Raw genomic sequence first — 16,244 nt, forward strand, 5'->3', positions numbered from 1 at the left:
GTCTTGCAGGCCAACTCATTCTCGCAATATGAGTTGATTTTGAAACAGAAATGAAATACCTCAACGTGTCTTGAGGCTCAACTCATTTCTCGCAATATGAGTTGAATTTGAGAAGCAGAAATTGAAAATACCTCAACGTGTCTTGAGGCTCAACTCATTTCTCGCAATATGAGTTAATTTAAAACAGAAATGAAATTACCTCATCTTCCTCATTTCGCAATATGAGTTGAATTTGAAAACAGAAATTGAAATACCTCACGGCTGAGCCAACTCATCTCGCAATATAGTTGAATTTTGAAAAGAATTGAAAATATTTGAAATATTTCCAATATAATTTTGACAAATTGATACCTCAACGTGTCTTGAGGCTCAACTCATTTCTCGCAATATGAGTTGAATTTTGAAACAGAAATTGAAATACTCAACGTGTCTTGAGGCTCAACTCATTTCTGCATATGAGTTGAATTTTGAAAACAGAAATTGAAATACCTCAACGTGTCTTGAGGCTCAACTCATTTCTCGCAATATGAGTTGAATTTTGAAACAGAAATTGAAATACCTCAACGTGTCTTGAGGCTCAACTCATTTCTCGCAATATGAGTTGAATTTTGAAAACAGAAATTGAAATTACCTCACGTGTCTTGAGGCTCAACTCATTTCTCGCAATATGAGTTGAATTTTGAAAGCAGAAATTGAAATTACCTCAACGTGTCTTGAGGCTCAACTCATTTCTCGCAATATGAGTTGAATTTTGAGAAGCAGAAATTGAAAATACCTCAACGTGTCTTGAGGCTCAACTCATTTCTCGCAATATGAGTTGAATTTTGAAAACAGAAATTGAAATTACCTCAACGTGTCTTGAGGCTCAACTCATTTCTCGCAATATGAGTTGAATTTTGAAACAGAAATTGAAATTACCTCAACGTGTCTTGAGGCTCAACTCATTTCTCGCAATATGAGTTGAATTTGAAAAGCAGAAATTGAAAATACCTCACGTGTCTGAGGCTCAACTCATTTCTCGCAATATAGTTGAATTTGAAAACAGAAATTGAAATTACCTCAGCGTGTCCTGAGGCTCAACTCATTCTCGCAATATGAGTTGATTTTTTTAACAACAGAAATTAAAATTACCTCAGCGTGTCCTGAGGCTCAACTCACCTCTAGCAATATGAATTGATTTTGAAAAACATAAATTAAAAGGCTTAACTCACCTCTCGCAATATGAGTCAATTTAAAACATAAACTAAAAATACCTTGGCGTGCCCCTAGGCTCAACTCACTTCTCGCAATATGAGTTGATTTTTGAAAAACAGAAATTAAAAGGCTCAACTCACCTCTCGTGATATGAGTTGATTTTCTTTGGAAAGCATGAACATTAACATTAAAATACCCAAAACCAGTCTTTTGGTAGAACTCAGGTATCTTTCCTTTGATTCAGTGCGACTCTCATTCAAGATTTCTTGCTCTGTTGGAGTACCTGTATATGCCATGTATCATTATATGCACATGTTTGTCTTAAATGCTTTTATGCCTACATGATTATGCGGTGCTCCTTAAGCATGTTTGTCGTATGTCCATTTAGCCACGATTGTTGAGGATCTGCGTTCATTGCTTTGATTCTCGACCTTCTCTTCAGGCCTCATACCTGTCTTCGAGCTTTACGAGTAATCGACGTTTCTCAGATATCACCCTTTTGCCCTTGGTTAAACTTTGTTCTTGCTTTGAAGATCTTGCACTTATCAATTCTTATCCGGGTAATGCTTGACATTTCTTTTGTTTAGAGCATGTCATTTCACTATTTATCATTAAATAAACACATAATGAGATACATGAGAATGGTCAGGTAGGGACAAAAGGATATCTCATATTCCTTGATTTCAAATGTGGCAAACAAAGAAAGTTAACCAATGAGAGTAAAAATGTCAAAAAGAAAGAAAAGGTCGTATACAACGGATACAAATGCTCTAGATATTCAACACATGAACTCTTCCACGTTCCTCAATCAATAATCTTTTCGAGCATGGCTTCTTGCGTAGAAAATTTTGAGCTTTCAGAAGTGCTTCAAATACTGTAGTCTCACTACTTGACCTACCGTTCGACCGCCAGGTTTGTTTCATTAGGACGCCCTCTCGGGTTTTCATCCTAATCTTTTTGTATTAATCAAGACGCCCTTTTCGGGTTTTCGCCCTGATCCCCTTTTTTTTTTTTTTTAAGATGCCCTTTTCGGGTTTTCATCTTAAGCATAATATTTCTTCACCACATCTGAATTCACCGGATTCGGTAACTCCTTCCCATCCATCTCGGTAAGGATTAAAGCTCCTCCTGAGAATGCCTTTTTTACAACGTATGGTCCTTCCCAATTTGGTGCCCATTTTCCTCGTAGGTCTTTTGTATTGGGAGAATCTTTCTTAGAACGAGTTCTCCTTCATGGAACTCTCTTGGTCGTACCTTCTTGTCATGGGCTGCGATCATTCTCTTTTGGTACATTTGCCCATGACAAATTGCCCTTAGACGTTTTTCTTCAATGAGGTTCAACTGATCATATCGAGCTCGAACCCATTCTGCTTCTTCTAACTTTGATTCCATCAATACTCGCAGAGAGGGATCTCAACCTCGATAGGTAGCACAGCTTCCATTCCATAGACTAGAGAGAAAGGAGTTGCTCCGTAGATGTTCGCACAGATGTGCGATATGCAAACAAAGCAAATGGAAGTTTCTCGTGCCAATCTTTATATGTCTCAGTCATTTTCCCAATGATCCTCTTAATGTTCTTGTTAGCTGCTTCAACAGCCCCGTTCATCTTTGGCGATAGGGCGAGGAATTATGATGCTTTATTTGGAACTGCTCGCACACTTCTTTCATCATCTTATTGTTCAGATTCGTGGCATTATCTGAGATGATTCTTTCAGGCAAACCATAACGGCAAATGATTTCCTTTTTCAAAAACTTGCACACTGCAGTCTTCGTCACATTGGCAAACGAAGCGGCTTCAATCCATTTTGTGAAGTAATCGATAACCACAAAAATAATCGATGTCCATTTGAAGCTTTTGGAGAAATTGGCCCTATGACATCCATGCCCCACATAGAAAAAGGCCACGGAGAAGTCATGACATGAAGGGGTGAAGGGGCTACATGAATTTTATCGCCGTAGATTTGACATTTGTGGCATTTTCTGGCAACATTGATGCAGTCACTTTCCATTGTCAGCCAATAATAACCGAGTCTCATGATCTTTCTGGCCATATTGAAACCATTGGCATGCGTTCCGCAAATTCCCTCATGGACCTCTTCAAGTATTTTTCTGGTTTCAACATCGTCCACACATCTCAAAAGCATCTGATCCTTTCCTCTTTTATACAGGATATCCCCATCAAGAACAAATCCCGCTGCCATTCTTCTAATTGTTCTTTTATCGTTCTCATTCGCTTGTTCGGGATACCTTTGATTCTTGATATATTCTAAGATATCATGGAACCAAGGCCGTCCGTCTACTTCTTTCTCAATGCTACAACAGTGTGCAGGGACCTCGTATATGCTCATTTTGAGGGGCATTATTTCTGCTTCTCTACTTGCTTTGAACATTGAAGCCAAAGTGGCTAGGGCATCAGCCAGTTGGTTCTCTTCTCGTGGGAAGTAATGAAAAGTTATTTCTTTGAATTCCTTGGTCAATCCAGCCACTAAATCACTGTACTTAATCAATTTTGAGTCCCTCACTTCCCATTCTCCACGGATTTGGTAAATCACTAGGGCTGAGTCCCGTACACCTCCAAGATCTCGATGTTTCGTTCGATAGCTGCACGAAGCCCCATGATACAGGCCTCATATTCTGCGATATTATTGGTACAGAAGAAGTTCAGTCTTGCAGTGAACGGATAATGATTCCCGTCTGGTGATACCAGGATTGCTCCAATTCCATGCCCTAAAGCATTTGACGCACCATCAAAGCACATCTTCCATGACTTCTCTTTTGATGACTCGGATTCTATTTCTGTGATGCACATTAAGTCTTCGTCTGGGAAATCGAATCTTAAAGGCTCATATTCCTCTGTCGTTCGAGTTGCTAAGAAGTCAGCTATTGCGCTCCCTTTCATTGACTTCGGACTTACATAGGCAATGTCATATTCCGAAAGGAGGAGCTGCCATCGTGCCATTCTTCCTGATAGTGCCGCGATTCCATCATGTATTTTATTGGGTCCAGCTTTGAAATTAGCCATGTCGTGTGATACAACATATATTGTCTGAGTCTCCGAGCTACCCAAACCAGAGCGCAACAATATTTCTCAACGGACGAATATTTTGCCTCATATTCAGTGAACTTTTTACTGAGGTAGTAGATCGCCTTTTCTTTCTTTCCTGACTCGTCATGTTGTCCCAGTACGCAACCCATTGAACTTTCGAACACTGTCAGATACAAAATTAATGGTCTTCCCGGAGTTGGCGGTACTAGCACTGGAGGACTGGACAAATATTGTTTTATCTTATCAAAGGTCACTTGGCATTCCTCGTTCCATTCTCTCGGGTTATGTTTTGAAGAAGCCGAAAGATTGGGTCGCATTGGTTGGTAAGTTGAGCGATAAATCGGGCGATGTAATTTAATCTCCCTAAAATCCTCTAACTTCCTTTTGCGTGCGCAGAGGTGGTAATTCTTGGATGGCTTTTATTTTATCTGGATCAACTTCGATACCTCTTTCACTGACAATGAAGCCTAGCAACTTTCCCGAGGTAGCCCCGAATGTACATTTGGCTGGATTAAGCTTTAGCTGAAACTTTCTCAGCCTTTCGAACAACTTCTTGAGGTTCATTACATGCTCTTCTTCTCCTCGAGATTTAGCAATCATATCGTCGACGTAGACCTCTATTTCTTTATGTATCATGTCATGGAATAACGTCACCATAGCCCTCTGATATGTTGCCCCAGCATTCTTTAACCCGAATGGCATCACCTTGTAGCAGAACGTTCCCCACATTGTTATGAAGGTAGTTTTCTCCATATCCTTAGAAGCCATCTTGATCTGATTATACCCTGAGAATCCATCCATGAAAGAAAACAATGAATGTTTTGCTGTGTTGTCCACCAACGTGTCAATATGTGGCAAGGGAAAATTATCTTTTGGGCTTGCTCGATTTAGGTCACGGTAATCCACGCATATTCGTACTTTTCCATCTTTCTTTGGTACCGGGACTATGTTAGCCACCCATTCTGGATATTTGGAGGCTTGTAGGAAGCCAGCGTCAAATTGCTTCTTGACTTCCTCTTTTATTTTCAACAGCATTTCGGGTCTCATCCGTCTTAATTTTTGCTGGATGGGCTTGCATTCTGGCTTTAATGGGAGCTTATGGACCACTAAATCTTCATCTAGCCCTGGCATGTCCTGGTATGACCACGCGAAAACATCTTTGTATTCGCGGAGTAAAGTGATCAAACTACGCCTGGTACTTTCTGAAATAGAAGTCCCAATCTTCACTTCCTGTTTCCTCTCTTCAGTGCCCAAATTTATTGTTTCTACAGATTCTTCATGAGGCAGAACATGTTTATCCTCTTGTTCCACCATTCTTAACAATTCAGGAGACGAGACATAATCTTCAGCATTTTCTTCGGCTTCAAATTCTCCTAAGCAAACAGCCTTCTCAAAATCAATTTCAAGATTCGTAACGGGCTTATTCATGTCGTCAATATCTGAGCACCTGAAAGTTGAATGGAAAAGGAAGCTATCGGGGTACATCCAAGTATTGGAAACAACAAACAAAATGTTATGTCATGGCAATGAGGCAAATGTAAGGATAGGCTATGAAATGAGAAAATGATTATGAAATTAGTGATAATGCGAAAAATCGTGACAAAATGCATCTTCATTGATATTCATTTAAATGATAAAGAGCGAATGCAAACTCTTACAAAAGAACTCTATTATATCTAAGGACACAATAGAAGGTTGATGTTTAGCATTACTCTGAAGGCTTATAAACTACAAGAAGCTCCTCAGCAATCCAATTGTTCAACATGAAACCAGGAGGGCAAGGGCGTATCCTCGAGACATCTTTACTTGCACCAGCTTCTTTGTCAATGACATTTATACTAACATTCTGAAAATCCTTTTCAATTAATCCCAACATGTTTCGTGGATCCTCTTGTCCAGGGTACATCATTCCCGCAGATGTAAATGTTTTTGACAAAGGAGGGTACTCTATTGGTTCCCATTCTAGTTCTCGGCCCAAAGTTCTTGCAATTCTTCTTTCTTGATCCTTCTTCCACTGTCTTCTTCTTTGGCGCATGTCAGGCTGGAACCTCAAACCGTATCGGGCCTTGTGGTGCACTGGCTTTAAAGCCCTCACTATTCCTTGCATATATCTCCCTAAACCTCTTCTCGCACGAGCTCCCCTTCCTACGGTCAACTTGACACCCATTCTGGTATTTCTCGACAGTTTTGGCATTGGAATTCTATTTCCCTCAGCGACGAAAGTGGCATTGATAAATTCAAGGGATCGAAAGGAACATTCCACTGCATCCTTGCTTACTTCCAGGTATGGCGCATCAGCAGAGATAGATGCGATGATGTCTTCTTCGCCCTCGACTGTGACCAAACAACCATCCATGATGAATTTCACTTTTTGATGGAGGGATGATGGGACTGCTCCAGCAGAATGAATCCAAGGTCTTCCCAAAAGGCAGTTATAAGAGGGTGTAATGTCCATGACTTGGAATTCGACCTCATATATGTAGGGGCCCACTTCCAAAGGGATTTCGATCTTTCCCATGACTTCACGCCTCGTCCCGTCGAAGGCCCTTACCGTGGAATGACAGGGCTTTAAGTAGGACAAATCTATCGGTATTCTGGAAAGTGTAGCCAATGGCATAACATTTAATGCTGACCCATTATCGATGAGTACGTTCGGTATTATGTAGCCCTTGCAGCGGGTCGTGATATGCAGCGCTTTCACCGAACCTCTACCATTTAGCGGTATCTCATCATCACTAAAAGAGATGAAGTTGTCCGCATTCAGATTGTTTACCCACCTATCAAGCTTTTCGACAGATATGTTGTTGGCCACGTAAGCTTGATTTAACACCTTCAATAAAGCGTTCCGGTGTGGCTCTGAATTTAACAGTAGAGATAGAACTGAGATTCGTGCTGGCTGCTTGCTCAGTTGTTCCACCACACTATATTCGCTGTGCTTAATAAATTTCAAGAATTCTTGAGCTTCTTCCTCATTCACAGGCTTTTTAGTTTCTTGCACGGGTGGAATTTCTTGCTCGACTTCGACCTCGTGCATCATTGCTTTCCCTTTTTGCTTCGAGTCGCTACTTTTCTTTACCGGTTCAACTTCTTTAGAATAGCATCGTCCACTTCGAGTAAAATGACCAACCTCCCCAACATCTTCAATTATGGCTTTGGACTTTTCAACTTCCGGTGTAACGATATTAACATCATATCTCCACGGTACTGTTTTGTTGTCCTTATACGGGAAAGGAGATGGTACTTCAATTACCATCTGTGGTTTCAATGGCTCTCTCATCGCGTCGTAATAAATTACCAACGGTCGATCAGCGCTATACGGACAACCTGACGATTGATTGTCAGAGGCACATACTTCTTTCTCATTGGCCCCTCCTTCATTAATGATCTCAATCTCCTTATTATCTATCCGGTCTTGCAGTAACCTTTTAAATTCCTCACATGATTGAATGTCGTGCCCTACAATTCCATGAAAATCATAAAGAACCTGACATTCTTTTCTGAGATTATCGCCAGGGCGACAGAGCAATCCATTCTTAACCAGTGCCTCTCAGATTTTCTGCAGAGGCGTCCTTATTTCTGAAACACATCTTCTGACTTGCCATTCATCTTCTTTCCCCACCGTGCTCACATTCCCTTCAGTATGGTTAGGGAACGGGTTCCCAGTTGCATTACTGGTACTATCGAATCATAGGATACCCGCATCAATTAGTCCTTGAACTCTCCTGTTAAAGGCTAGGCAATTTTCCGTGGAATGTCCCTGGTTTCCCGTATGGTATGCACAACTAGCGAATTGTATGTTTTAACCTCAGCGAACGAGTATGGAATATGCAATGAATGAATGAATGCATGAATGTCAAATGACTGTTAGTCATGAAAGAAATGCAAGAAATTGGTGTTAATTTCAAGATAGCCCCTATTTAGGCATTTCCTTAATCAAAAGAGTCTATTACACAACGTTTCGGTCACTCGTGTAATTGACTCCTCTATCAGAAACCCCTTTTTGGCAACCAATCTCTAATCAACCCTTTCCTAACAAGATGTATATGATGCATGATGAAAAATAGAAATACAGACAAACAACATTGGTTAGCAAAACACATATGATCAGATAAAAATTGTGGAAAATCTAACAAATTAAGCTACTTGGTCCAATGGACTCGATTCCCTTGCATAGAAAGCGAAAGTGCAAAAGGTAAGAGGCGTTCCTCCCGTGCACTTATTTTGGTGACTACTAAACGGACGGAGGTTCAGCATGGCTCTAGTTAGGTGGCTCGTATGGTTCATTATATGCGGTTTTGGTTCTAGATAGGTACTCGAATTGCCCGTACTATCATCTACTAAGATTAACACGGAGCCTCGGTCATAGCCTATCACAGGCTCACGAGTTCAATTCGAGGGGTTACATTTACTTATGCCTATGCGGAGGGACAAGTTAACTCACGAAAGCATAAATCATATGTAACCCGAAAGTATTCACTAGCCTGTGCGGAGGGACGAGTTAACTCACGAAGGCGTAGCGTTTACTTTCACTTAAACGGACGGAGCCCGGGTAGAGAGCTCATGTTATGCGAAAATACAAGTGCACGGTGTGTGGGGAACAACTCATAAACCTTTACGTTTCACTTAAAGAAACTAAACCAAAATTAAAACCATAAAAATTAAAAACTGAAAAACAACCAAATAAGCAAGTTAGAAGAAATATTTACAGCACGATACAAATGCATGAATTTTGAAAACGAGATTTTCGGATCACGACCAAATATTTACTTTGAACAAGGAAATTTGAAAATTTTGACAAAACATGTTTAATTCCAGACACGACTCTCAAAAAGGCTTTCCCCAGTGGAGTCGCCAGCTGTAGCGACCTAAAAATTTGGCAATAGGCGCTATTTGAAATGATTATTGAAAAATTAAAGTTTCAAATTTTATTTACAAAAGAGGAGTCGCCACCGATCTTTTTTAGGTGTGATCGGACACCAAATAAAATCCTTTTTTAGAAGAATTTTTTTTTAAACTTTTCTAAAAAAAGAGAGACAATTTTAGGTCCACGTCAAAATCCAGAGAAAATTAGGGTCCGGGAGTCGGTTACGCGCGAGGAAGGTATTAGCACCCTCGCGACGCCCAAAATTGGTATCTCGTTAAACGCATGTTGTCTTAATTTTCAAAAATACGAGTTCCATTTAATATTTAGTCGTGATCCGATTGAAATACGAGAACCCCTTTTTTTTAAAAAAACACGAGAACTTTGAAGCGCAGTATTTCTTTTTTAAAACGAAAGTTTTTTTTTTAAAATACGAGAATTTTTGAAAACACGAGAATTTGTAAACACGAATATTTTAGAAACACGAAAATTTTTGGAAAAAAACAAAATTTTCTTAAAACACGACATTTTTTTTGAAACACGGGAATTTTTAAAACAAGACATTTTTTGAAACAAAATTTTTTCTTAAAAAAAAATTTTAAATACGAGAATTTTTAAAACACGAAAATTTTTAAAACACGGAAATATTTTTTTTAAAACACGAAATTTTTTTTGAAAACAAGAAAATTTTTGAAACACTAGAATTTTGAAAACACGAAGATTTTTGAAACATGAGAATTTTTAAAAGCACGAGGATTATTGAAAGCACGAAGATTTATAAAAAACGACAATTTTTGAAATACGAGAAATTTTTTAAACGCGAAAATTTTTTTTCAAACACGAAAACTTTTGAAAACGCGAAAATTCGAAAATTTCTAAAATACGAGTAATTTTTAAAGATTCGAAAATTTGAAACAAGAATTTTTTTTTAGAAAAACGTACCATATTTAACACGAATCGATGATATTCACCCCAACATGGCAATGAAATCGACGAATTAGTGTCAAACCAATTCAATTTAATATTTAATCGGGTTGTATTAAAACACGAGAAAATTTTTTTGAAATACGAGGATTTTTGAACATTTTTTATTTTTAAAACGGGTCCCGAATTTAACATAAGCCATCGATATTCACCCAACATAGCGATGAATTCGGTGACTCGATGCTAAACCGATTCGTTGCCTTATTTATTAAAATTATTTAAAATAAAGTAAAATTAAAATTTAATTAAATTATAAATATAAATACAAAATATAAAAATATATAAAATGCATAAAATGCTAATAATATTAAAATGAAATAACATAAAAATACGAGCATTAAATTAAAAGAGAAATAAATAAAATTACCGAAAAATCTAAAACACGAGCTTCGCCGAACGGGTTGCTAAAATTGAACCCCCTTTTTCTTCTTTTTTTCTTTTTTCTTTTTTCCTTTTTTCTTTTTTCTTTTTTCTTCTTTTTCTTCCTTTTTTTTTCTGCTGGGCTGCCTTGTTGGGCTGGCCTGCGCGGGCCTGCTGGCTGGTGGCCTGTTGGCTGCTTGTTGGGCTGCTGGAATTGGGCCTATTGTTGGCCTGCCCCTTTTTTTTTTGTGCTGCTTCTTTCCCTTCTTTTTTTTGCTTTTTTTTTTGCTTTGATTTTTTTTTTGGGCTTGTTTCTTTTTATTTTTTGTTTTTTCTTGGGCTGCTGGGTCGGATCGGGTCGTAGGTGGGTCGGGTAGGGTTGACCCGACTGTTATAATATTTTTTATTATTTCTTGTTTTCTTTCTTTCTTCTTCCTCTTTTCTTCTTCCTTCTTCTTCCTTCTTCTTCTTCAAAGTCTAGCCTCCACCACCGCTTGCGCCGCCGCTACCTCCTCCGACGCCGGTACTCTTTCTTTTCTTCTCCTCTTTCTCTTTTCTTCTTTTTTCCTTCGAAAAAATCTCTCTTTTTGCAAGTTTTTTTTTTATTTTTTTTCGTGGGTGTCCTCATTTTTGGAGTTTAAACTCCTTTTTATAGTTGGTTTTGCTTCTTTTTTGCAGGTAGCAAGTGGGGAAGGAGCAGCCACCCATGTTTATGGCCTGAAAATCTGGAAGTGGGTGCCCCAAATCATGTAACTTGTCTGAAGGACCAAATCGCAAATGCAGCAAAACTTCTGGGGCTAAATGTAATTTTTAGAAAATTTAGGATTAAAATGAAATTTAATGAAAGTTTAGGGGTCTAAGTGAAATTTAAAGAAAGTTTAAGGGTCAAAATGAAATTTAGGAAAAGTTTAGGTGTCAAAATGCAATTTTTATTTTTTAATTTTTTTTTTTTTTTTGAAATTTTGAAAATTAAACACAAACTCTAGTCGGACAAAAATTTAGTGCTTACAGAAATCATGCACAAAATAATAAAATCATGCACGCTCTAACACTTATCAGATTAACTTCTATCATTATCATTGACATTTAGCACAAACATGCATAAAATCATGCTTTTTTTTCCTCAAGTGTATTTGTAAAATATTTTGAAAAAATAATGAGATATCCTTTGACACGATAATAATATAGATAGGAAGTCATTGTTAGGATTCCGCAAAAACATTCAATAATTATTCATTGTGAAAGAAAATAAGATTTTTAAAATCTATCTAAGAATGTTTGTCGTCTACTATAGTTAACTCCTAAAAATAACTCAAATTTAATAGAAAAAAAATCCCAAAATAAACTTAATTGCTTGAACTGTAAATTAATCTAATTCAAATCAAATGAGGTAATTATCGCATTGCAAATGTCAACATTATCATGATACATCAAATAGAAAATAGAGAATAGCACTTAACCCAACTTAATAAAATTATGAAAATTGTAGGTGAATTTTGATTAAGTGAATGCAGGGAGAGAAAACCCATTTGAGTTGAGTGTCTTTTCTAGTAGTGTGTCAAATCGTATTATTTGCAACTTGTAAGTAAGGAACTTCTTCCGGTGGTTTATTTCATCTCCAAACAAGTTAATTCAAAGAAGTATTTATTGAATTTCACATTTTTATTGTTCTTTCAAAGCTCATAATTATGCTGGCATAGTTTTAGGGTGAGTGTCGATTTTTATCCATATATAAACCCCAAACATGTGTTCTAAAACTCATGCTTTTAAGGTGGTATCAGGCACATGAAACTGTAGAAAAGTAAAAGAAGAAAAATTAGATTTATTCAAAGGTTAAGTAATTCGTTCTGTCTAATAGGTTCGACTTAACTTAGGTTGAATTTAAACAAAGATTTTTGTACTAAACAAAATCAACTCAAAACTTTAAAAATTCTAATTAAGTATTTTGGCACTAATTACCGCTATAATTGGATGAAGGATATTTGCAATATAATCACATTATGTACCTACAAATATATGATTCTATTAAGAATGTTAACTTTGTCAACTCCGGGGTGGTTCAGTTTTACTTTGTCAACTCCGGGGTGGTTAAGTTAGAAATATATAATAATAAAATCAATATAAAACAAGCAATAAATGTGAAATGGCAGCAAAATGTCAAACAACCCCATTTAGAAAGTTTGAAATTTAATTTCCAACTAGAATATTATAGGATTTGCTTCTTCAATTACAAGACCATCACTAGTTTTTCTTTAAGTCACATAGTTGTGTTTCTTTCCTTATTCCAGTTCTTGATTCGGTATATCTTTGCTATATATTGTATATTTATGATATCGTAGCCACTTCTATAGCTTATTTCTGCATTGTTCATTTTACATTCAAAGCCAATCAATTCTTGATCTCAGGTATGTTTCACTTCAGCTTTTACTAATACGGATTGGCAATTTGAAGGTAGAATTCTGATGATGGTTGGATTGATCTCTGTGAGGATTCTTTGTTATATGGATTCAGAATGACTGCACGATATTGAAATTATTTGATACAAGTATTTTTAATTTTCTTTAAATTTGTTCATCTATGATTTACAATATAGAAAAGAGATTGCCATTTTACTTGTGAGTGAAAGGCTTTTTAATTATGCCACTTAATTATTGCTTTCATTTCATTAATCGTTAGATGAGAATTTTTCTTGATTTACATGTCTCTAGAAAACCTACATGTTTAATAACTTGTTAAAAAATTTGTGGAATCCATGTATGCACAGAATTTTAGACCTGACAATGCATTCCTAGTTTCTAACATATTGCATGTTATGCAGCATTCCTGACCGTGAGCTATGGATTATTTTCTGAATAAGATTGATAAACACTTGGACAATCACGGAAGCCTCGATCAGAATATGAATGCGCTTAAAAGGAAATTAAATGATTTGAACGGTCTGAAGGAAGAGATAGAATCTAGAGTGAGCTCAGAGCTGCAGCCAACAAAGAAACTCAAGAAAGAGGTCCAAATATGGTTGGAAAATGTTGAAAGAATCAATGGCGAAATACAAAGCCTTGATGGAAGAATCGGAGAAAGCAGTGCTCTTATACGCGGTTTCCAATCAGAAGATGTGTTAATGAGGATGAAGGAAGTTGAAGAACATATTCAACAAGGCAAATTTTCTGAAGGTTTGGTGGTTGACAATTCTCGACGGATTGGACAAGTTTTATCGACTTCAACTCTATCAGGTGAAGCTACGAAGTTATGCATGGAAGAAATTTGGCAGTGCTTGATGAATGATGAGGTTCGAAAAATTGGAGTTTGGGGGATGGGAGGAGTAGGGAAAACAAGCATTATGAAGCATATAAACAATCAACTCTTGAAAGAGACCCACAAGTTCGATGTTGTGATTTGGATCAGTGTATCAAAGGAGATGAGTCTTGCTAGACTGCAGAAAGACCTTGCAAGTAAACTTGATGTAAAATTTTCTGGCAATGAATGTGAAACAACAAGGGCAGGGATGTTGTTTGAAACATTGTCTTTCAAGTTCAGTAGGTTTGTGATGATCTTGGACGATGTATGGGAGAGGGTTTCCCTTGAGAAGGTAGGAATCCCTGAGTCATCTAATGGGAGTAAATTAGTGTTAACAACGCGATCACTTGATGTGTGTCGACATGTGGGTTGTAATAGAGTAATTCAAATAAAGCCTCTTGCGGAAGAAGAGGCATGGAACTTGTTCTTGGAGATTGTAGGTGGGAATATTCTAAATATTCCAGGATTGGAACCAGTTGCAAAATCAATAACTAAGCATTGTGCGGGTTTGCCCTTGGGAGTAATTGTTGTAGCTGCTTGTATGAAGGGACTTGATGACCTTTTTGAATGGAGGAATGCGCTAAAGGAACTAAGTCTAGCAAGACAAAGTGTTAATGGATTGGAAGATGAGGTGATCCAACAATTGCGATTTAGTTATGATCGTTTAAAGGATCAAAAACTTCAACACTGTTTCCTCAACTGTGCCTTATATCCTGAAGATTTTGCAATCAGAGAGATAGATCTTGTTCATCTTTGGATTGCAGAAGGGCTTGTAGAAGAAATGAACAGTAGGCAAGCAGAGTACGACAAGGGTTGTGCAATAATGAATAGACTCATAAACAACTGTTTGTTAGAAGTTCCTACGGAAACAGAAAATGGAAGATGTGTAAAGATGCATGATCTTGTAAGGGACATGGCATTACATATCACATGTGGAACACCTCGATTCTTGGTAAAAGCTGGCATGAGATTAACGGAGCCACCAGATATGCAAGAATGGAGAAAGGACCTAGAAAAAGTTTCATTGATGGAGAATTGGGGGTTACAACTTCCCTATCCTTTGGAAATATCGCCACCAAAGTGTCCGATGCTCACAACACTGTTGTTGTCTGGTTGTAATATACAAAGCATTCCAGAAGGCTTCTTCAAGCATATGCACAGACTGAAGATTCTTGATCTTTCTGCAAATCCTATCAAGAATCTCCCAGATTCCATTACTAATTTGAAGAACCTCACTGCGCTATTGCTTCGTCATTGTCGAAGTTTAGAGAAGGTGCCATCATTGTCAAAATTTCAAGTCTTGAAGGAGTTGAATCTTGAAGCAACAAATATCAAGGAAGTCCCTTGTGGGATGAAAAACTTGTTGAAACTCAATTACCTGAATTTGAATGGTATAGGAGACCTACATGAGATTCCTGATCGAACATTATCAAAACTTTCTTGCCTTCAAGACTTGATTGTTGGTGAAACATTGATAAGTGGAGAAGATGTTGGTGGATTGAAGAAACTGGAAATTCTTAAAGGGAGGTTTTACGACTTGCGCAACTTAAATGCATATGTCCAAGCTTTACATGGTCGAGAAGAGCCTCTTGAATACATCATCCGCGTGGGTGAGAGAGGATGGGTGGAGCAAATTAATACAAGAAAGTACATTGAGTTATGTGGTTGTAATATCTATACCAATCAGATTATACTTCCACATGTTGAGGAGTTATACATTAAGGAGTGCAATCTCAATTGTAGCGAAGGATATCCGCTTTTCTCCAGGTTTATCCTAATCTCACTTAGCACATTCTCCTCTCTTAAATTTCTTGATATATATAATTGTAAAGGCATGAAAAAATTGTTTTCTCCAAATTGCTTGCCACTAAATTTACAAGAGCTTAGCGTATCGGAGTGTAACAAGCTAGAGGAAATAATAGCAATAGAACTTGGATGGAATCAAAGAGGAAAGGCTACCATGGAGTTTCATCTACCACAATTAAGGTTATTTTCACTATGGAATCTACCAAAATTGAAGAGCATTTGCAGTGTTAATGGAGTAATCATTTGTGATTCACTTGAAATAATTGAGGTAAGAAATTGTCCGAAATTAAAAAGAATGCCTTTAAATCTTTCCCAACTTGATAATATTAGACTTCAACCATCTGGCCCTCTCTCCCCTCTTATTTGTATAAAGCCAGAAGAGTGGTGGGAATCAGTGGAATGGGATCATCCGAATGCCAAATCTATTTTAGAGCCCTTGTTGAGGTCTTGCTGGTAGTGTTGAATTTACATTAACTCCAATGATGTTTTTTTTTTTCAATAACTTCTAATTGCTATTTGTATTCTAAATTTTGTACAAGTGGAATAGAAATTCCTCACTCTGGAATTGTGGAAAAACCAACTGAAACTTTTACTTGTTCCTAGCCGAAACATGATTATAATTTCTTTCATGAAAAATATTACGTGAATTCATGTTTTTAGGGGTGGAGCTTTATATAAATTTATGTTATGACTGAATAA

General features: G+C 37.4%; 1 protein-coding gene across 1 annotated transcript; it reads left to right on the forward strand.

The window, feature by feature from the left end:
• The first annotated feature begins 13,281 nt into the window (after positions 1–13,281).
• On the forward strand, positions 13,282–16,002 carry LOC107942984 (probable disease resistance protein At4g27220). The gene has a single exon (XM_016876711.1). It carries the CDS (start codon positions 13,282–13,284, stop codon positions 16,000–16,002), a length of 2,721 nt encoding a protein of 906 aa, XP_016732200.1.
• The last annotated feature ends 242 nt before the right edge of the window (positions 16,003–16,244 follow it).

The sequence above is a fragment of the Gossypium hirsutum genome, chromosome A11, assembly GCF_007990345.1.
Source record: "Gossypium hirsutum isolate 1008001.06 chromosome A11, Gossypium_hirsutum_v2.1, whole genome shotgun sequence".
NCBI classification, from domain to species: Eukaryota; Viridiplantae; Streptophyta; class Magnoliopsida; order Malvales; family Malvaceae; genus Gossypium; species Gossypium hirsutum.